Below are 20,696 nucleotides of genomic sequence, written 5' to 3'. Positions count from 1 at the left end.
TGAGCTTCCACATGAGGTCATGTTCACCATGAGCGTGACTTGTGGACCTCCCAAAGCTTCACCTTTGAACTGGTTTAAAGAAAACTGCAGGGTGGCTACAAAAGAGCATCCATGTGGACATTGTACTTGCAGTGAGTAGGGGATGGGAGCAGAGCTTAGTTTCACCTTTAAAATGACAGAACTAAGCTCTGCATTCTCTCCCTGCTTTAGCCCTTGTTCTTTTCTCAGCTGAACTGGAAGGGCATGTTGTTGGGCTGTTGGGTGGTGGTTGTGTGACTGCTAACCCTGCTATAGCTTCTTTACTACAAAATATGTGTTCTATTTTTCAATTTTCATTTTTTCCCAACCTGTCAGATGGTAAAAAAATTAAGTATGTGTACCACGGTAGTATAGTGTGCAGCAATTTGCAGTCCCGTCCCCCCCCCCCCCCGCCCCACTCCCAGTGTATTTGGTATGTTTATAATTTTGCTTGTAGAAAACTAAGGCATTTATACTTTTAAATTTCATAGATATGCCAAACACTACATTCATATGCTAAATAAGTTTTAAATGATGTATTTTTGTTGCTGAAGTAGTATAAGTTTACACTTGATGAAAAAGTTAAGTATTACATATTTTAAATTTTTGCAACTTGGGTAGTGGAAGTATAGACGTTTTGCTGTAGCATAGGTATAAAAGCTTGACTGAATAAAATGTTTTCACAGGCCTTCTAGAAGAGCCATTGTTCTGGATTTTGCATATCTCCTTCAAGAGAGAGTTAGGAAGTGAAGAAAACCCTCATCTTCAGGCCTTAAATCATGTAATGGGTGTTAGTAATAGCACAGGGGAACAAGTTATGTAGCTATTAAATATTTTCTTCTACAGAACAGACTACACGCCTGTCCATGATGATATGCCAGCCTGTGGTGAAGTATTGCCTTCTGAGAATCCACATGTGGAAGGATTCATTGAAACAGAAAATGTAGAGCCTGTTGTCTCACAGCAGTCTGAAGTACATTCTCCAAAACAATTTTATTCAAAACCATGTGTGTTAGGTCAAGATAGAACTGCAGTACTAGATAGCGATCTTGTCAGCAGTTCTTCTCACCTAGTTCAGGAAGAAAGTGATAACCCTTTGGATACACATAGTATCATTTCAGAGTTTCTTGTGGTGAACAAGAGAGGAGAGAAGTCTGTCCTGTGCAGTCAGATCTCTGTTGGACAGGCAGTAGAGGATGATGATTTAGGACTTGAGATGAGTCTGCCTTGTGACGCTGTGCATATGTCATTTGGGACTCCTATACTGGATGAGCCAATGCGTAGAACTGTATCTTGTCCTAAACAAAACGAAGGAGAAAAAGGTGACCTTCCAGACACAAATCTGACAGGTAGCGCAAAAAGTCGGAGCTTTGAAAACATTGCCCTTGAAAATACAGCCTTCCTGCCTAATGAAAGAAGCAATACCCATCCTATTTCTGCAGCATCACAAGATACTTATAATGTCTCTTCATTGGCAAGTGTGGTTAGTAACAAGGTAGGTGATGATGTAGCTGCTGTTTCCTGTGGCCTGACCAAACTGTCACTGAGGAATCATGCACAGGCGAATTCAGACTCTTGTGCTTCCTCAGAATCACAGAAGAAATACTTGATCAAGGAAGAAGGTCTCAGACTGCCCTTGGACCTGGCAGAAGAATCATTTGCTCCTGATCAGATACAGTTCCTTATGAGTGGTGGTTCTCCAACAAGCTACCGGAAGAGCATGATCTCTTCCAAACATTTGGTGCCTTCAAACAAAGATATATCTAGATGCTGCACTTCAGAGACCGAAAATGCCACAGCAAGCATGGGGGATCATGTGGAAAGACCTTCACTGGATGATGCTTGTTCCCAAGAAGAATTTGTGCCAATAACGCAGCAGAGCATGGCACAGATAACATCAACACCTGTGAAACTAGAAGCTGTGCGGTCCCCAACAAGTATTTTAAACTGTGATATTTTGGAAGGCAGCTATTCGGGTAACTGCTACCATAGAGATGGTTCTCGACTTGGTAAGTTCAAAATAATGGTTAGTGCTCTCATGCTTTTAAATGGACATTCTTCTTTGCTTGGAAAAAATACAGGAAACATGCAGAAAGATAAGATTCAATTCAGATAAGAATCTTCCATCTACAGCTGGAATGAAAAATTGATGGAATTTAGTTTCAGGTAGGTATTTGTAGGTAGGTAGTAGAACAGCTGTAGGTAGTAGTAGTAGAACAGCACCTTAGAGGCCAACAAGATTTTTAGGATATAAGCTTTTGAGAGTCAAAGATCGCTTCTTTAGATATTGGAATTTAGATTTAGGAAAGGAAGTCATTTGCTGCAACCACCACTTTTGTATGGTGGTGTTCTGGCAGGACAAGGCCTGTGTTGATAGTCTGTCTTCTAATAGTCATTTATTTCATTAGTTCATAATTAATGCCCTGTTGATCATGTTTACTAAACAAGTGTTTTCAGCTTTGATATTAAAACCCTGCCTAGACCTGGGTAGCCCAATCTCATTAGATCTTGAAAGCCAAGCAAGGTCAGCCTTAGTAGTTGGATGGGAGACCTCCAACCAAGACCAAGGTTGCAGAAGTACACAATGGTAAACCACCTCTGTTAGTTTCTTGCCTAGAAAACCCCACCAGGGTCACCATAAGTCAGCTATGACTTGACGGCACTCTCCACCACCACCATTAAAACCCTATCCAGAGAATTGTGTGTAGATTTCAAAATCTCATCCTGAAAATAAAAGTTGTAACATTTCTCTGATCTCTGTCTGCTCCTAGTACTACAGTTTGTTGGGCACTAGAGTGTTTTCTTGACAGGCTTTGTATTTTGCAGCTATAATCTTTGAAGTCAAACGTGTGGAACTGCAGGACCCTTCTAGTCTTTTCTGTGTTTGGGTTATGAGAGACCATTTCCAGAGCCAGAAACAAGCAGCAGCCAAGACACAGATGCTTCTTTCCAGTTTGGCCAGTTCTTCCCAGACCTTAGCTGATGTGTCTGCACTCAGCTTGGTAGAAGTAAGTATCCTGGAGTATTTCCTGATACTCTGTTTAGGCCAAGGTTTGTGGGAGCAGAGATCACAGTAGTGAGCAAATAACAGTGTAGTCAGTGTGCCAGTTTTTTTCAGGAGGGGTATTGCACAATATGGATTGAATTAGAACAGGCGTAAGCTTGGATCCAATGGAGCCTTTCCAGGACAGAACAGTTTCCACCTATGAAGCATGACTTTCTCATCTTCCCTGTTCTCCAGGTGTAATGTTTGGGGGAGCATTTGAGCTGTAACAGTAGGAAGGGAGAGGAGGGAAAGTCATACTCTATGGGAAGTAATTGTTCTCTTTGTGGAAACAATCTGTTGGATCTAAGACCGGACTATAATCACAAAGTATATAAATTGGGGCAACTGCATTTACCTGTTTGTAACCTAATTTTTCAATGTGTCTCTGGTTCTTTAGATTATAATACATTAATAAAGTCACTCAGAGTTTGAAAAGTGTCTTTCTTTCTGCTACAGTTGATCAAAACAACATCCTTATTTGAGAATTCACGAAGAACTGAAGAATTAGAAAGGCTGAGAGCTTGTGAGGGAGAATATGGGAAGAAATATGACACACTTGGTCTCATTGGCAGAGGAGCTTTTGGTTTTGTCTGGACAGCCAGATGCAAGAAGGATCACAAGGAGGTGAAAGAGCAAAACTAGTTCTCTGGTGAACATTAGTAGTCTTTTTATTTGTTTGTTTCAGTTGACTATTTTAGGTATGCAAAACTGTTGAATTTTTAGCAGAGTAAAGAACAGCAGAACAATGCAGCACAGACACATGTGTGTTTAGCTTCTAAGAAAAGTTTACTACAAAAGTTAGGGAAAAAGTTATATGGAAAAGAAAAATAACAGCAGTATAACTCTGATATGCTCCATCTTGTTTCTTTATTCTCTCTTTCTTACTTTCTGCATACATGCAAGATAGCATGGGCTATTGCCAATATACTGATCAGCCAATAGTCAATCTTAGGGTCACCTCATTAAGAATAAAACCTCCCATTCTTTAGAAGAGTCTACTCTGCACTCTACACCTAATTGGTTCTACACTAAACTTGCTATAGAAACTTCAACTTACCCTTTCATGACTGAAGAGATGACACTTGCAAAACCTAACAAAAACCACAGCTTTCTTCATGTCAGTTCAGATAGGCATATGTGTGGAATAGATTTTAATGTTCTTGTCAGAGTAAGTTACCTTGCATTATGCTTTATGACAGTGATTTGTGTACTGTTTAGAGTTTAAATTTTATTAAATTTTGTTAAAACACTAGCTGGGCTTATTTTTACAGCATTTTCTATTTTGTTTATTTTACAAAACATATACAACAAAAGTTTCAAAGCAGCTTATAATATTAACAACAATAACAGCATGATTAAAACAGCTACAGAAGTGCACAAAATCATAATCAAATTACAAAATTAGCAGCATAAAACACTTGTTTATAAAAAATACATATGTACATACTTGTACTGTCAAATATGTATCTTAAACCTATTTTAAAATCAGCTGCTCAGATTTTAATGTCAGCAAGTGTCCTTAAAAGAAACACATCTTGCAGTGCAATCAGCAGAGTTACACCCTTCAAAATCCATTGAAATCAATGGGCTTAAAAGGATGTAACTCCTTTTAGGATGGCACTCTACACCCACCCCACCTTTGTTTCCTCTATTGGATTTTTAGCCAGTTTTGTTTTATTCCCAGGTTGTTGTGAAGTTCATTTGGAAAGATAAGGTGTTGGATAACTGCTGGGTAGATGATCCTGAGTTGGGGAGAGTTACTCAAGAAATTGCAATTTTGGTAAAATTGCAGCATCCCAGTATTATAAAGGTATAGTTCATTCAGTATCCAAACACATAACTATTATTATGAATTTAATGTTGGATAATAGAGAATATAATGGGAAGACTAACAGTGCAATCCTAAGCAGAGTTACTCCTGTCTAAGCCCATTGATATCAATGGGCTTAGACTGGAGTAACTGCTTAGGATTGCACTGTTAGTCTTTACCATTTTTCTGGTATAAGCAGTTGTCAGCCCACTTGACTTGCATGTATTCCACACAAGGTTGTGATTTTGGGCTTTCCCTGTTGCTGGTGCAGCTGCAGATAAAGCATAGCAGCAATGGGGTCTTCATATAACAGGTTTCTCTGCAGTTTCTCTGCCCAATCCCTCGGGGCAACCTCCTCTCTGCTGGGCCACCCGGACTTTTGCAATAAAAAAAAAATGTTAGCCCTAGAATATTGTTACATTGATATACCATTATAACAATAGGTGTAGCAAGTTCTCTGAATTCCCAGTTTTCACTTTGAAAAAGTAAGTCTCTAGCCCCTTCCCTTCCTGAGATACACATTTTTCTTGTATCTAGGCAAGGCAAGGGGGCTAGAGACTTATCTTTTTTAAAAATGAAAGCTAAGAATTCAGAGCCCCTGCTTACACTTGCTGTTACAGTGGTATGTTGATAGAATGATACTCTAGTGCTGATTTTATAAAAAATATGAAGCTCCACTGAGGCAGGGCAGGAAGAAATGGTTGCTGTGGGAATAGAGTCAGGGAAAATTGCTGTCCTGTGGGCCAGAAAATCCAAATTTACCCACCCACACAGCAGCCATCCAGGTTTTTGCTGTGATCTTTCCCAAAACTTCAGAGCAAAGCAGCTTTGAGAAAGATAGGATAAAATCCGGGGAAACTCTTGGAGGTGCACAAATGCATCATGGTGCTGATGGAAAGCAGGAAAAAACACCTCTTCCCCAAAACATTGAACTCCGGGCTGATAGCACATGTGGAAGACCTCTTACTGTGTCCTGTACAAATATGTACCTAGTATTTGACTAGAAAATCTCATGGGTAGTGTAAGGGGCTTGCAATGTCTGTTCTCAAGGGACTTGGAGATTGCTGTATTTATATTAGTTCTACTAAAATGTAAGCCTTTCAGCCTCTAAATCTAGTCTTGGGTCATTTCTTCTTTTTGGAGCAATGGTGTATAATTTTTGTGAAGTTTTTTTGAGAATCGATCTTTCTGTCACCAGGTGCTAGATGTATTTGAGAACCGGCAGTTCTTTCAGCTCGTGATGGAGAAGCATGGGCCAGGTCTGGATCTTTTCACATTCATTGATAACCAACCCAGTATGGATGAGCCTTTGGCAAGTTTTATATTCAGACAGGTGAGACCTGACCAAAATGAAATCTACAAAGAAAGAAATGAGCATGCAATGTGTTAGTAGATAAAGTTGGTAAGAATAGCTAGCTGATTAAATAAAATATTTTATCTTCCTGGGGAACTTTGAATAGGTTAACTAGTGAATTCTTACAATTTCAGTTTTATAACTAGTTTCTGATGGGGATAAACTGCCTCTTGTTATAATAAACTACTTTGACTTCTGATCTGAATGCCTGTTTTTCCACACATACCTAATTTAGATAGGGTTGGGGCAGAGGGTAGACCATGGTCAATCAATGACCCACTGGCTAATTTACCATGAACCACCTCAAACCTCCGTTGTGCTGGAGTTTTTGCAAAGAATGATGGATCTTGATCTGATTTGGTTTAGCAAGAGATGTGATGACCAAGAAAAACAAAACATGGAGTGGAGGGGGGGTGTCACATTTTTTTCCTGATGGAAATTTGGAGGAACACACACAAAAATCCTATGAATTTTTTTCTTTGAAATTAGTAAAGTGCTTTTAAAGGCAACGTTTTACTCATTCAAAATGGATAATATTTAAGAATGAAGACACTTTCATTTTTTTCAATGGAAGTTTTGGGGAGCGTTGAAAAAAACTATGGAACTTGTTTCTTTTAGAATGAGAAATGTATATATCGTGAAAATAAAAACAGGACCTTGCTTTCAATTTTTTCATTGAAAACGGCTATTTTGGGGACCACTGAAAAAATGCCTGTGACGTGTGTGTGTGTGTTTGGAATGGGTGACAAGTGCTAAGATAGTACAGTGTGCAGCTGCTTGCAGCTATTTTTTACTATAGTATTGTGTATATACGCAATTTTGCTTGTAGAAAACGAAGGCATTTATACTTTTAAATTCCAAAAGTGCCAATTAACACAATTTTACATGCTGTTATACATGATGTCTTTTATGTTATAGCAGCAAAATGTGATTAAGTTTGATAAGAGTAAGTATTGCCTATATTTTAATTTTCCCAGCATTTTTTCCCCTTTTCCCAGCATTTCCTTTTTTTTCCAGAAAAAAATGATAAAACCTAACTATTCCTCATGGCTTCAACATTTCTGGAAATTTTACATCTCTAGTCAGCAGACTCTCATATTCAGGGTCCTTTAACACAAATTAGCTTTCTTTAAGAGATCCTATATATGCATTTTTTATAAATTAAAAAAATCTACTGAATCACCTGGGGCATTTATTTTTAAAAAATAAAGTAAACCATATGTAGAAGTGATCATGGATAATCTACTTGGCACTTTTGGACCAAATACAATTCCTAGAATTCGTGTCCCCAGTATTCTCTCTTATCCAAGAGACAACCCCCCTCCTTCCAATTATGTGGCTCATCCAAGCCGAGCTACAAGGAAAGCAGTCGACTCACTCCTATTTTGAGAACATCAAGTGAGGCTTGAGTGAATTCTCCCTTTAGCTGCTCATTTCTGTGCCCAAACCAAGAGCCCAAGCATTGCCACTGGGCAGCGGAGGTGGCAAAGAAATAGTTATATTTCATTTGGTGGCGGAGTTATCCAGTCAGAAACATTTTCCTCAATGTATAGTGATTAATCCTTGGGCAATTAAATTTTAGAAAAGGTAGAACTTACACTTTATTGAGGTGGATTTCATTCACAGCAATTTTTCTTATAGAAGAGAGAATCCTAGTCTAAAGCATTACTTTCCCTATATCACGTCCAACTAGTTCAGTACCATGGCTGCAGGCGCATATGTGGATGAGGCCTTCATGGTAGGAGCTCTGAAAGGGTACATCTGTTCTCCTGGCATGCCATGAAGTAAGAGGGAATCACTCAGTGGACACAGGGAAAGAGGAGGAGTCAGAAGGCATTCTCACCTTAAACAAAGAGCAGTTGCTTACTTACCAAGAGAATAACTTACGCACAGAGAGACATGCAGCACCCCCCAATGTCCAAGCAATGCTGAATTGTCTATCACAACAAAAGGAAGTGCTCTGCTAAATTCCCTGTTGCAGTTTACACTGAGGGAAGTGGTTTATGGAGCTGTCTTGGCTTTTATGGAAATAAGTCGGTAGATGGGGCCAACAATACTGGCCTTCAGTATTTGCTCAGTTGGAAATATGGCCCCTATTAAGAATTGGTTGCCAACTAGGGACATAAAGATATCTGAGACCAACCATTTTAATTCAAACTCGCCTGACCTAGAAACTGCCTCATCCTTTCTTTTGGCAGCAAGCCCACTTGGTTGGGGAGGGCGGACTATAAATTTAAGAAAGTAAGTAAATAAACGTTAACTATGCAGTTAGAACTGCTTCAGAAAAACCACAGCTATCCACAGTGTTCAACCTTAGCACTCTGTCATAAATCCAATGACAAGCTTCCACTCCAGATTCTGTCGTGAGCTAGCCCTGCAATGTTGCCCTGTCCTATTTTCCCAGCCAGGCCCTGCCTTTATCAGCTGGCAGACTCATTCACCTGGATGGTCTAATTCTGTCACCCCAGCATAATCAAGCCAAAGGCTGAGCTGGGCAGTACATGGAAGTAGCTATAGGTTAGGTGCTGTGTTCAGGATTGACAGTGCTGCCATTATTTGTCTCTTCATTTTCCTTCTGTTGATTGGTTGCTTAATTCTGGTTCCAGTCCTAAAAACACTTCCCTGGGATTAAGTCCCATTGAATAAAATTGGACTCATTTCTGAATAGGCATACTTAAGATAGCTCTCTATGTTTCCTTCAGGCTGGTGCTGCCACCACCCAGATGTGGGATTGAAGCCTAAAGAACCTAATCTCCAACACTTTTTTCTAGGCTATGAATACATGATGGTCCATGTGCTTCATCACCATCCAAAAAACCCTCTCTTGTGTACTCATCTATGGTGCCCTGGGACCAAATATGTTATATGGAAGATTCATGATCAGGATCTCCCACAGGGTTTTCTTTGAATGGTATTCACAATTTCCCCTTGTGGATCAAGCTGTCGGGCAAAAATACCAATTTCCCCCATGTCTCTTTGGTACATCTGGATTACCTATGAATACACAGGATGAATCCTTTATTTTAAGAAATCAGGTGTGTTTCTGGAGTGATGTGCTAAATTTAATTATAGCATTGTAGAATGAATCATGCAGAGAAAAGCTGGCAGAATTTAGGTGGGAGCTAATTTCTACCTAATTAAGAACTGGGAAGTCTTTAAAAGAAGGTGTGTGTGGTACTGATGTGGCAGTGGATGCCAGAGAAGGCCAACCTGTGCCAAAGGCAGTAGCTACTCCAGGATGGGGCAGAGTACCACTCATGAAGTCAGTAGCAACATGATGGCCCCAGCAAGAGTTGGGGTGTGCCACCTGCATGAGAGTCTCCTCCTCACCGAGTAACTGCTGAGCATAGCAACAGGGGCTGAAGGTTTACCAGCCCAGGGTGTTGGCTAGGGACATGGGGGGGGTGGGCAGCTGGGGCGGGGGGGCAAGACAAGGAAGAAGTTAAGAGATGAACCAAGGCTCAGAGAAGAGAAGCAGTGCTGGGCTTGGCCAGTATGGGTGGAGCTCCAGGGATTAAAAGTCAGGTGTCTAGAGATGGGGAGGAGAGAAAGACAAGCTGGCTGGGAAAGGCTGAGAAGGCCGGAAGAGGAACCTAGAGGAGGAATTTAGCATTGGGCAAGATAAGCCAGACAGACCTATGCAGGCCTGGTGGAACTGACACATCACAGAGGTCCAGCTCATCCCCCTGAATTTTTAAAAGGGCATAGTGGGCTGTTGAAGGGAACTCTGCTTGTGTGGATACCTGTGTGGACTTATTGCAGTAAAGGGAACCTTAAGGAGTTCTGTTGAGTCTGAATGAGTCCCTGACCATGGAAGACACAATGCCCTGCTGTCCCATGGTGAGTCCTCAGGGGGTTCATCTTCCAGTTTCCTTGCAAATCCAGCATGAGGGGAGAGCTGCTATAGCTGCCTTTCTTTCTCTAGGTGCCACTGCTGGGTCTTAAGAAACCAAAGCTGTAGGTAAATAGCAGGGAACTGGGTCTTGGGTGTGCTTTTATCTAAAAACAGCTTTTTATAAGAAAAATGTTCTGCCTTTGTTCCACCCTGTTTTAGATCCTGGGTCTCACAATCTAACAAGAGACAGTGGTGGTGATTGCCATGTGTGTATCTTTGGGATCTGATTATCCCTCTCCCTCACCATTATGTTATGTTAAGTGTGAATGTTAAAAAATGGTATTTTTTTCCATCCTGCCCATAGTTGATATGAAGTGGCTGAGCCATTAAACCTGAGATCATTTCTTAGTACTAGGTGGTTGATTTAAAGTATCTTAGTTTTTGTCATCTGAGAGGTTGGAAAAATTAAAAATAGAAAACACATATTTTGTAGTAAACAAAAGAAAATTTATTACTTGGACTAAAATAGTCTCATGTAGTCACAATAGTGATAGCAGCCTATTTGGGTGATGAATTGAAATTTATATAATTGAAAACATGGAATTACTCAATATAATATTATCATCTTACTTATAGCATATTAACTGTACAAAATCAATTGTGTGTAAACAATGTGATAAATAAGACTGCAGCATGCACATAATTATCTGATGCTGTAGGATAGTTCTAGACATTCTGAGTGAGTAAAATTGTTTCTTAGAGAGCATTTCATTAATTCTAAGAGCAAGAGTCAAGTAGCACCTGTAAGACTAACAAAATTTGTGGTATGGTATGAGCTTTCGTGAGCCACAGCTCTGAAGAAGTGTCCTGTGGTGCACAAAAGCTCATAGCCTACCACAAATTTTATTAGTCTTATAAGTGCTACTGGACTTTTTGTTTAAGTTTTTTTCAGTTCTCAAAAACTGCCAGTTTTTCCATTGGAAAAATCCCAGGGGGGAGGGGTTGTCTATTATCTTTTCATTGAGAATGATCAAGGGTATATACTTTAGGAATTCAGAAGATAGGCTACTTCAACGTATAAAACAGGATGTAAACTTTAATATTTAAAAGGAATAGATAAATGCTAAAATGGCAAATGGAGTGGTTACTGTAAGCAAGATATATTTGATAGCCCTAGGTAAATTGATGAGATGCTTCAACACTCATTATTTTTGTACATGCTAGTAAATAAACAAAACCAAATGCTATGATAAGTTGCTATTTTTCCCATTTCTTGAATAAACCCATGTCTTATAATAGCATCCAAAATGGCTTTAGAATTTTGGATATACTTATTGGCGAATGTTCTGTTTGCACCATAGAATTCTCTGGATGTGAATTTTACAGTAATGAAAAGGCTCTAGCAATAGATGTGAATTATTAACCTCTTGTCATAGTGGCATGACGGTGACAATCTTTCACAAGAAGTTAGATTTACCTAAATCCCAGTTATCACAGTGGGATTTAAGACAGTATAAATTTCTTTGTATTTTGCCAAGTGTTTGTAGAAGTAGGAAATACAGTGCTTAAAGGATTCTGTATATCCCCACTTAAACAAATAAATGCCATTTGGGGGCTGAAAGCCAGAATAAAGTTTTTTTTCCCCAAGTTATACTTACAAACAATATATATTGTCTGTAATGGTATACCTTCTGATCTTTGGTTCTGTCTGTGTGTCAGCTGGTGTCTGCAGTGGCTTATCTACGCTATAGGAATATCCTTCACAGGGATATCAAGGATGAGAACATCATCATTGCTGAAGATTTTACTATCAAACTGGTAGACTTTGGCTCGGCTGCCTACCTGGAACCGAACAAGCTGTTTTACACATTTTGTGGGACTATTGAGTACTGCTCTCCAGAAGTTCTATCAGGCAATCCGTATGTATTATTGTTTATACCTTGCCAGCAGGCATTGATTTGGCTGAAAGCAGGGCCTGTAGGACTTCCAAGAATTAAATTGGACAAAGACAGGGATCAGTCAAAGGGGTTTCACCTTTCTTACTGCTTTTTTGCAGTTGTTCCAGAGTTCTCCCTGACTGCTGACAGACATGCAGGAACACATCTGACTGTATTAGTTATTTTCATACACTCTGAAGCTTTGGGTGGGGAACAGCAAAGCTAGTGTATTGGGTCATGGGAAGAAGGAATCTCTTATTAAGTCCAAATCCTAATTTTGGATGCATTTTAATGTGATTTTTTTTTTGTTCTGAGTTCCTGTTTTGATTGATTTTCTTGCATATTCCACTACAGATATCTAGGACCAGAACTGGAAATGTGGTCTCTTGGAATCACCCTTTATACGTTAGTCTTTGGAGAAAATCCTTTTTGTGAGCTGGAAGAAACCATGGAGGCTGTCTTAAAACCTCCCTTCTGTGTGTCACAAGGTAGGCATTTGACTAATATATTAAGGAATTAGGAAACAGAAGATAGAAGAAATAGGCCTGCAGCTGATTTTTCAGGGCCTCTTTATAAGATCAGCTCACTGGGAAAATGTACACTGTTTTGACTGTCAAACATATGTTCATTTTTTCTTCTTGTTGCATCTTGACAGGCCTGGTGCCTGTTGATGTTGAAGGATCTGTGGTTCCATGACTGCCATTTAAATGTTGACATGAGTCCCTCTTGAGCATCCAGAAGTGGAAACATGTCCTCCAGGTTTTCTTTTCCTCTCATCTCAGAGCTCCAGATGAGCCTGGATATGTGAGGCAGAAAGGAAGGCTGTGACTGTCTTAGGCATTATCTTGAAGACTTGTCAGAATCAACAGATTCCTGTTTGCTAATCCTGGTGCTCATTTACTTTGATCTGAAACTATTGTGACACAAATCCCAGCCTTTCAAATTATGCTGAAGCTATAAAGCAGTTTTTAAAATATGTTGTTATTCTGTTTCTTGGTTTGAGCTTTTCTGCCCCATATGACTTTAAGACTATATATGGTAGTTGTTCATTATGATTGTGAGGTGTTTGTTCGTTATTAACTTGTGATGAATCTATGTTTAAAAAGATAAGTAAAAGGTTAAAAAAGAAGTTAAATACCTACATTGGGAAGAATCAACATGCATGTTGTTCTTGGCTTTAGAGCACATGAAAGGAAGGAAGCCCATAGTTCAGTGTCTGAGCATGTGTCTTGGTTAAGCAAAGCAGGTAAATCAGGAGTCTTTTAATACACGTTTTCACTCTGGCTAATGTAGTGGTGGTCAAATGTAGTATCTAATCAAATCTCTGTAATGTAAATGTGAGATCCAGATCTAATCTTGTATCTATTCTACTCCTGGGTACTACCTTACCTGAGGACTCTCTGAAAATATACTAATAGAAACAAAGGTGGTTATGCTGTTCTATGTTACACCCTGTCCTTCAATATTATAATAAGGTTAGTACTAACTTACTTAGATCTTGGGTATTTTAAGCTGCCCAGGAATTTCTGCCTTAAGCAGCCTTAACACAAATATTAGCTTAAAGTGGCCCAGGCCTTCTACAGCCCATCTTCAGCATGATGCCATATCTCCAACAGTAAGTAGACGACCACAGGTACTTCCACAGGTGTGAGCAGTTTACCGCTGACGGATCAGTGGCTATTGGATGTGTTATTCACATCAGATTCTTGTATTTTCCAGATTAACCGGGGGTGGGGTGGGGTGTAAAAATCTCAAGATATTAGTGGTGTTGAAATGATATAGGAAGTACCATAAAAGGCCCCTGTGATCAGGCTGGAGCAACAAGATTCTGTATAGTGTAGAAGGAAGTGTGTGTTCTGTTTCAGTGGGCTAAGAATCACTTGAGGTCCATTTTGGCAGAATAACATGCAACTGATCGGCTAAGCTGCCAGAGTCTGTATGAGGGTTGAGCCCCCACAATTGTAGTGGCAGTTTTAACACATGAACCTGAAAACAGTGATCTGCAAAAGACTTTTTATTTGAAAACAGCTCAGAATAAACAAACATTCATAATGAGACAGATAAACACAGAGATATACACAAAGTTTCGCAGCTGTGGACTCTCAACTCTTATCAGTCTAGGCAGCTGGAAAGTCTGTTCTGCCTCTCCGTGTTTCAGCTTGATTGTCAGAGATCTTAGGAACGTACATTAAAATAAATTCCTAATGTACATTCCATAAATTCTTACGTATTATTTATCTGTATTATTTATAGTCTGCCTTTCTTGCTGAGACTCTAGGTGGATAACAGAGTAGTTCAAATACAATAAACAGGATGGGACACCAATGAATAAATGAGCATCCAAGGAATGAGCATAACTGATCTTCATTTCTGTCTTCTGAGTGTGGAGACTTTTTCTGAGCTGAAAGCATGGCATCTTCCTTTGTTGGTAGGTTCCTGTCTCGAGATCCATCCGGACTTAGTCCGGCTCTATCTTACCAGTTGAAAATTGAGAATGGCTGTGTAAAAGAGTTTGAATGTGGTGACACAGTGGCAAAATGCAATCAGCTCCTACTTACATCAGTGTTACACATTTAGTATAAAGTAAGCTAGGCTTTGCCATCTCCATATGTCCATGTATAGAAAAAGTTCTGAAGAGTGCCCGTGTCTCTGTGCCTCTTATTCTGCACAAACTTCCCACATGGGATATCCGCCAGGTGCCAACTATTTTTTGAACCAGTTCCTAAGATCCTTGTCTTGATTTTAAAAGTTCTGTTCCTAGTTCTTAATATCTGTCAAAGAAGATCAGAAATGGATGCTCTGTGGATAAGGGAGAAGTTCTGTATTTTCAGAGAAGATACTATTATTGTACAACTAGCTTGATACCCGTGCTTCGCTACGGTATTTAACTACTTTAAATCCAGTCACAATACTTAATGGGTATGTAACATTTTAGGGGTTTTTTTTAGTTGGTTTTGTAGTATAATAGCATAGTACCTGGGCTTCACAAAGGTGTTTGAATGAAGCGAAGCGTATTATTCCTATTCAGGAGTCTTGTACCATCTTTCTTCAACTGTCTGCAGTTTCGTTGACCTGATTTTTACCTCAGAACACAGTTCCACAGCTGACCAATCAGAGAGAGGGGGATGTAAGCAGGCAGGAGCCTGTCAGCCACATAAGAAAGCCAGGCCCCACAGGGAGATTGGCAACCCTAGTGAACTGTTAAAGGAAGACTGGGAGGTGCATTTTACCTCAGGACGCATTCAATGACTCCCAATAGCAACTGCATACTTTTTAGAATGTGGGAGGTGAGGACCAGTCAGGCCACATATGCAAATGACTTCTGTGTTCCAACTGTCTGGGGGGGGGGGCGGGGATGATGAGGTGTGAAATGTTGTGAGCCACAATCAGCCTGCATATGCAAATGATTTTGAAAGGCTGGCCCAATCAGGGAAGAGTGGCCTAGCTGGCAGTGGGCAGGGGAGCAAGCAGCTAGCAGCCTGCCAGCCACACAGGGAAGCTGTGTCCCTTTGGGAAAACATACTTTACCCCTTTTTACTCCCTTAGGGGGCGAATTTCTTAAAATCCCTTCTTAGTGGATGTTTACATCATGGAAGGAAATTTTATGTTTCTAAGTCCAATGGTTTGGGCTGGGTGTTGATCAGTCAGTCAGGACACTTGTCTTTATAGATTACAGGACTAATTTGTAGTTTATTCCTCAAAAATCTGTTTCATAGATAGCAAGAATTACTGATTTCTTAATTTCTGCATGATCTATACCTCGTTGAAGAAGGCAACTGGCACACTTTGGATTTACATAGGGGGTACTTAAGGAGAACCAACAGTACCGGATGTTTGGATCCCTTGTTTATTTTATTCAATGGCAATCCTTTGAGCAAAGGAATCAAATCAACTGGGACTAGCTGGGTTTAAAACTACATAACACTGGCATCTCTCTTTGGGTACTATTCTACCAGAGGGGATTATCGTTTATTTTGTTAGGGAAGCAGCCATGTCAGCAACACTTAACACCAGTATGCCAGTGGCTCACTTGCATGTATACAGCTTTTTGGAACAAATCCTGCTTGATCTTCATGAATCACATCTGGAATACATTTTAATCACATCTGGAATACATAATAATGCATAAAGCCCCATAGTTTTGTATCTATTTTAAATCTTTCTAATAGTTGTGCGTTAAAAAAATGGCATCTATAGCCTTTAGTTATCAAATCTTCCCTTGACTTGAAACCTTCCCGCTTCATTGTCACACCCTGGAGATGGTTTACCAGCTTATTGTCCCGCTTTGGAGACAGTTCATCAGCTCTTTGTCTCACTCTGAAGATAATTTCTCAATCCTTTGTTCCATCCCGGGAACAATCACTCAAACCTTTGTTTTGGGAGTGGAAGAAAAAATCCATGGTATAAAATAGACTGCCTCTCTCCCATAAGCTGTGTACATACTTTGGATCCAGCAGCATCCACCCTCGAACCTCCGTTCGAGTCCTTCCACCTTGAAGCGCCGGCCACTCAATGGTGGTCCTCTCTCCTGGACATCTGCATAGTCAATATTACCCATTTTTTATTCTCTTTCTAGTTAGCTCTGAATGCATGTTGTGTGTGTGCGCACATTGTATGCTGTTGATCTGTTATTTTCAATAAAAATTCCCTTTTTGTTAAAGCATCTGTACCTGGAACAATGCTCGTACAGATTGGTGGAGACCCCTCAGTTACCCACACTCGCTGCCTTCTTGCTGCTAATTCCCCCCACTCTCAAGGAGACCTTCCCTTTGGATAACAAGGCCAGTGCTTTAAACAAGATTGTTCTTCATACTATTAATAGTATGTAGCTTTCACTGAAAGACACTGTTAAGAGGCTGGGAGTCTTTTTGAATCCTGGTCTTGTTTTGGAGAAACAGGTACTCATAACAGGAAAAAAAAAATTCCAATTGCATTTAGTTAGGATGCTGGCTGTCTTTCTGCGTGCATCTTCACTGGCCACAGTGCTCTGTACTTCAGTAACCTTGAAGCCAGATTACTTTAATGTGTTCTACATGGAACTGCCTGTGATCCAAAAGCTGCAGCTGATGCAAAATGCAGTTCATCTGTTATCTGTTATCTATACAATGTGACAATGTTACATTCTGAGGTCTCTTCATTAGCTGCCAATTAATTTAGAGGTCCAATTCGAGGTGTTTAAAACCCTATATGGCCTGGAGAACACATACTTGAAGGCTCCAGAGAACTTCTGAGGCAGCTGGTTGTAGAATAAGTTTTTCTTAGTTTTGTCTTCAGTGTTTTGTTTTAACATTTTATTAACCTATTTTTTATTTGAAAAACAAAATAATACTAAAAGGGATACAGACAGGAAAAAGGGATTATACAACAGTTGAATAAATCAGAGATAAGTTATATATTATTGATTATTTATTTATTTATTTATTTATTATATTTTTAACACACCCTGTAAGCGGGCTCAGGGTGAGGTACAACATTGATTAAAATACAACATAAAAACAATAATTGCAGCATAAAAAAAGCAATCAATAAAACCATCCCAAGATGAGGCAGTCCTGCATCAGCATTAGGGGTGTGCGCTTCGGGTTCCCGGTTCATAAAAAACCCCTGAACCGGGCCCGATTTGTAAAGATTGGGTATTTCCAAATTGGGGCCAGTATGATGGCCCTGATTCAGAAATACCAAATCAAAGTTTCGGGAAGCTTCGGGGCCTTAAAGGGTGCCCGGCCTCCAGCCCTCCCACCACCACCCCACTTACCTGGGGCAGTCTTCTGGACCCGGGGCCGGTGTGGGTGGCACTGGCGTTTGCTGCCACCCTGCCGGCTGCTGCTTCAGACTCTGCGGCTATGTGGGCGGTGGTGCTCACTGCTGCCCTACCGTCCGCCACTTCGGCCTTGTTTGCGCGGGCAGCAGCAGAAGGCCTGTTCCGGCCTTCAAGGTAAGTGGGGTTGGGGGAAGGGGGGTTCAGGGGGGAGGTGGGAATCTCTCTTTGGTATGCTCCGAATCATTTCGAAGCATACCAAAGCGATTTCCAAAACCCGAACCCGAAGTGGCTTGCAGCTTTGGGTTTTGGGTTATTCAAGATTATTCTTCTGGGTGAGACAAAGAGCTGATGAACTGTCTCCAAAGTGGGACAATAAGCTGGTAATCCATCTCCAGGGTGTGATAATGAAGCGGGAAGGTTTGATTAGGTCTTTCCAATAACTTATCAGTTATGATTGATGACCCACAAGGTGGAGGGGTTGAGGCTGTCAGTTCTCTGAATCGCGTAAGAATAGGAAAGTGGTTAAGGGGGAGATCAATAGGGCAGGTCACATTCAGAAACTCCGGGAAGGCCCTATTGTATCAGGATCCTTAGTGCACCTCCAGTATGTGGGAGAGGGTGAGCTGGCCTTGTCTGCCATTCTCTGTTTGCATGCTCCATCTCCCGGGTGGGATCTGGTTTCCAAGCTTCTCCCTGTTTGGGCAGCAGCTTCCATGTTTTCTACCTGTTTGGGCAGTAGTATTAGCGCTTGAAGCAGATTCAGAGAAGAGACTTACGGAAAATCCATAACCATAAGCTTTCTAATGATGTGGGAGCAAGTCTGACCGCTAACAGCCATTCCAGCCAGCATCACTTACATCTTATCTGGGTTCAACTTCAGTTTGTTCAGCTTGCCCACTTGACCACTGCATTCAGACACTGGGCCAAGACAGAGACAGCAGCAGCTGGTGGCTTATTCAGAGCAGTATATAGGTGGGTGTTATCAACATATTGATGACAACTTACTCCTGTACTGCAAACAATCTGATTAAGGGGCCTTGCGTATGTATTTAAATAACATGGAAGATAAAATTGAGACTTGTACCTCCATGGGAGCTCCTAAGGAGATGATTCAGCATCTTCTCCACAACCTTTGTTGAGGGACCATATCACTCCGGTCCTGGCCCATCTACACTAGCTTCCAATTTGTTTCCGGGCACATTCAAGGCCCCACTGTTGACTTTAAAGCCTTATATGGTTTGAGACTAACATATCTGAAGTACTGCCTACTCCCTTACAAACCTACCTGACCATTCCCATCATCTTCAGAGGCCCTGGATGGATGCTCCCACTTTCTAAATTACACAGGTGGCAACTCAGGAGAGGGCCTTCTTGGTTGTGGCACCAAAATTCTGGAACTCTCCCCAGGGAGATTTATCTGTCCTGTTTCCATTTTCCACCAGTGGGTGAAGGCATACCTTCAGTGATCCCTTCTTCATGTTCAATGTTTTATTTGTTTTACATGTTTTAACTGTTTTTATGTCTTTATATTTTTTAAGTTCCGGTTTTACCTGTTTTGATGATGTCGGTTGATTTTAATGGTTTTGTAATGTAATTTTAGTAAGTATGTTTTAATTTGTTAGCCACCTTGGTGGTCCTTGTTAGGACATAAAGGCAGGATATAAATTTTGTTACTTAAAAAAACCCTTTGTCAGCCGTTTGATATAAAAGACCAGGACTAGGAGTGTGCGATTTGGGTTTCCGATGTGGGATAAATACCCGAATTGGACCTGATTTGTAAAGATTCAGGATTTCCGAATCAGGCCCAGAATGCTGGTCCTGATTCAGAAATGCTGAATCATAGCTTCCCGAAGCAATTAAGGTCACTTCAGGAAGCTTTGGGGCGCTTTCAAACCCTTTAAACTTCAGCTGGCAGGCGCAAGGGGGGGGGTCACCCTTGTGCCTGCCAGCTGAAGCGCGGGAACGGTCATTCCAACTGCAGCAGCAGCAGCAGCAATGACAACAACAACAACATTCAATTTATATACTGCCCTTCAGGATGACTTAACACCCACTCAGAGCGGTTTACAAAGTATGTTGTTAATATCCCCACAAGAAAACACCCTGTGAGGTGGGTGGGGCTGAGAGAGCTCCAGAGAACTGTGACTGACCCAAGGTCACTCAGCTGGCGTCAAGTGGAGGAGTGGGGAATCAAACACGGTTCTCCAGATTAGAGTCCTGTGCTCTTAACCACTCCTCTCCCTCCCTCATGGGAGGGAGAGGAGGGAGCCCTCTCCTTCCCCTCCCATCGGGTGAAATAAGCAGTGGGGTGGGAAGTTTTGGTGTGCTCCGAATCTTCACAGAACATACTGAAGCGGGGCAATAAGTGGTTTCCAAAGTGGCTTGCTGCTTTGGAAATTACTTATTTCCTATTCTTTTTCCTGCTTTGGAAATTCCAAAGCAGGAAAACCTAATCTTTCTGTCCCTGCACACCTCTAACCAGAACCATCAGCTGTGTTCTGCCGAGACTCACCTCACCTTTCAAGTGCCTCAGCAGTACCTTTTGATCCACTGTATCAAAGGCTGCCAAGAGATCCAGTAACAATAGAGATGTGTTCTCTTTGTCCATCTGAAGATGGAGATGATCCACAAGTCCCACTAAAGCTGTCTCTGTTCCAAACATAGTTGTTATATCAGTATCTTTGTCTCAGCTGATCTGTGATTCAGAGGAAAAGTTTTCTAACAGCTGGCATAGTGCAGTCAACCTTATATCCAAGACTCTAGCTGTGTAGTGAATAATTTGAGGTTTCTTTTAGCAGAGATGGATTTTAATGTCACATTGGCAGTTGCCAAGTTCCTCTCTCAGTCAGTTAAGATTAAAACCTATTAAATTCCTATATTATATAGATTTATGTATTAATAAATTTTCTCTTATTTTAGTGTGACACTGTTCAGA

General features: G+C 40.8%; 1 protein-coding gene across 2 annotated transcripts in view; it reads left to right on the top strand.

Moving 5' to 3' along the window:
- Window positions 1–20,696, top strand: part of PASK (PAS domain containing serine/threonine kinase) — a 51,113-nt gene that overhangs the window by 19,943 nt on the left and 10,474 nt on the right. Inside the window, exons 11-17 of one of the 2 annotated variants that reach the window (XR_008597334.1) lie at window positions 865–2,027; window positions 2,845–3,026; window positions 3,521–3,688; window positions 4,749–4,874; window positions 6,073–6,207; window positions 9,000–9,263; window positions 11,783–11,863. Coding sequence is in view for 1 of the 2 variants with exons in the window: in XM_054983813.1 (XP_054839788.1) it covers window positions 865–2,027; window positions 2,845–3,026; window positions 3,521–3,688; window positions 4,749–4,874; window positions 6,073–6,207; window positions 11,783–11,982; window positions 12,355–12,488 (2,108 nt within the window). In the remaining variant the exon portion in view is untranslated. Of the gene's footprint in view, window positions 1–864; window positions 2,028–2,844; window positions 3,027–3,520; window positions 3,689–4,748; window positions 4,875–6,072; window positions 6,208–8,999; window positions 9,264–11,782; window positions 11,983–12,354; window positions 12,489–20,696 lie in introns of those variants that run through there. The other variant, XM_054983813.1, reaches the window with a different exon arrangement.

The sequence above is a fragment of the Eublepharis macularius genome, chromosome 6 (assembly GCF_028583425.1).
Source record: "Eublepharis macularius isolate TG4126 chromosome 6, MPM_Emac_v1.0, whole genome shotgun sequence".
NCBI classification, from domain to species: Eukaryota; Metazoa; Chordata; class Lepidosauria; order Squamata; family Eublepharidae; genus Eublepharis; species Eublepharis macularius.
Note: the sequence above shows the minus strand (reverse complement) of the source record. Positions and strands in the feature narration are given on the sequence as shown.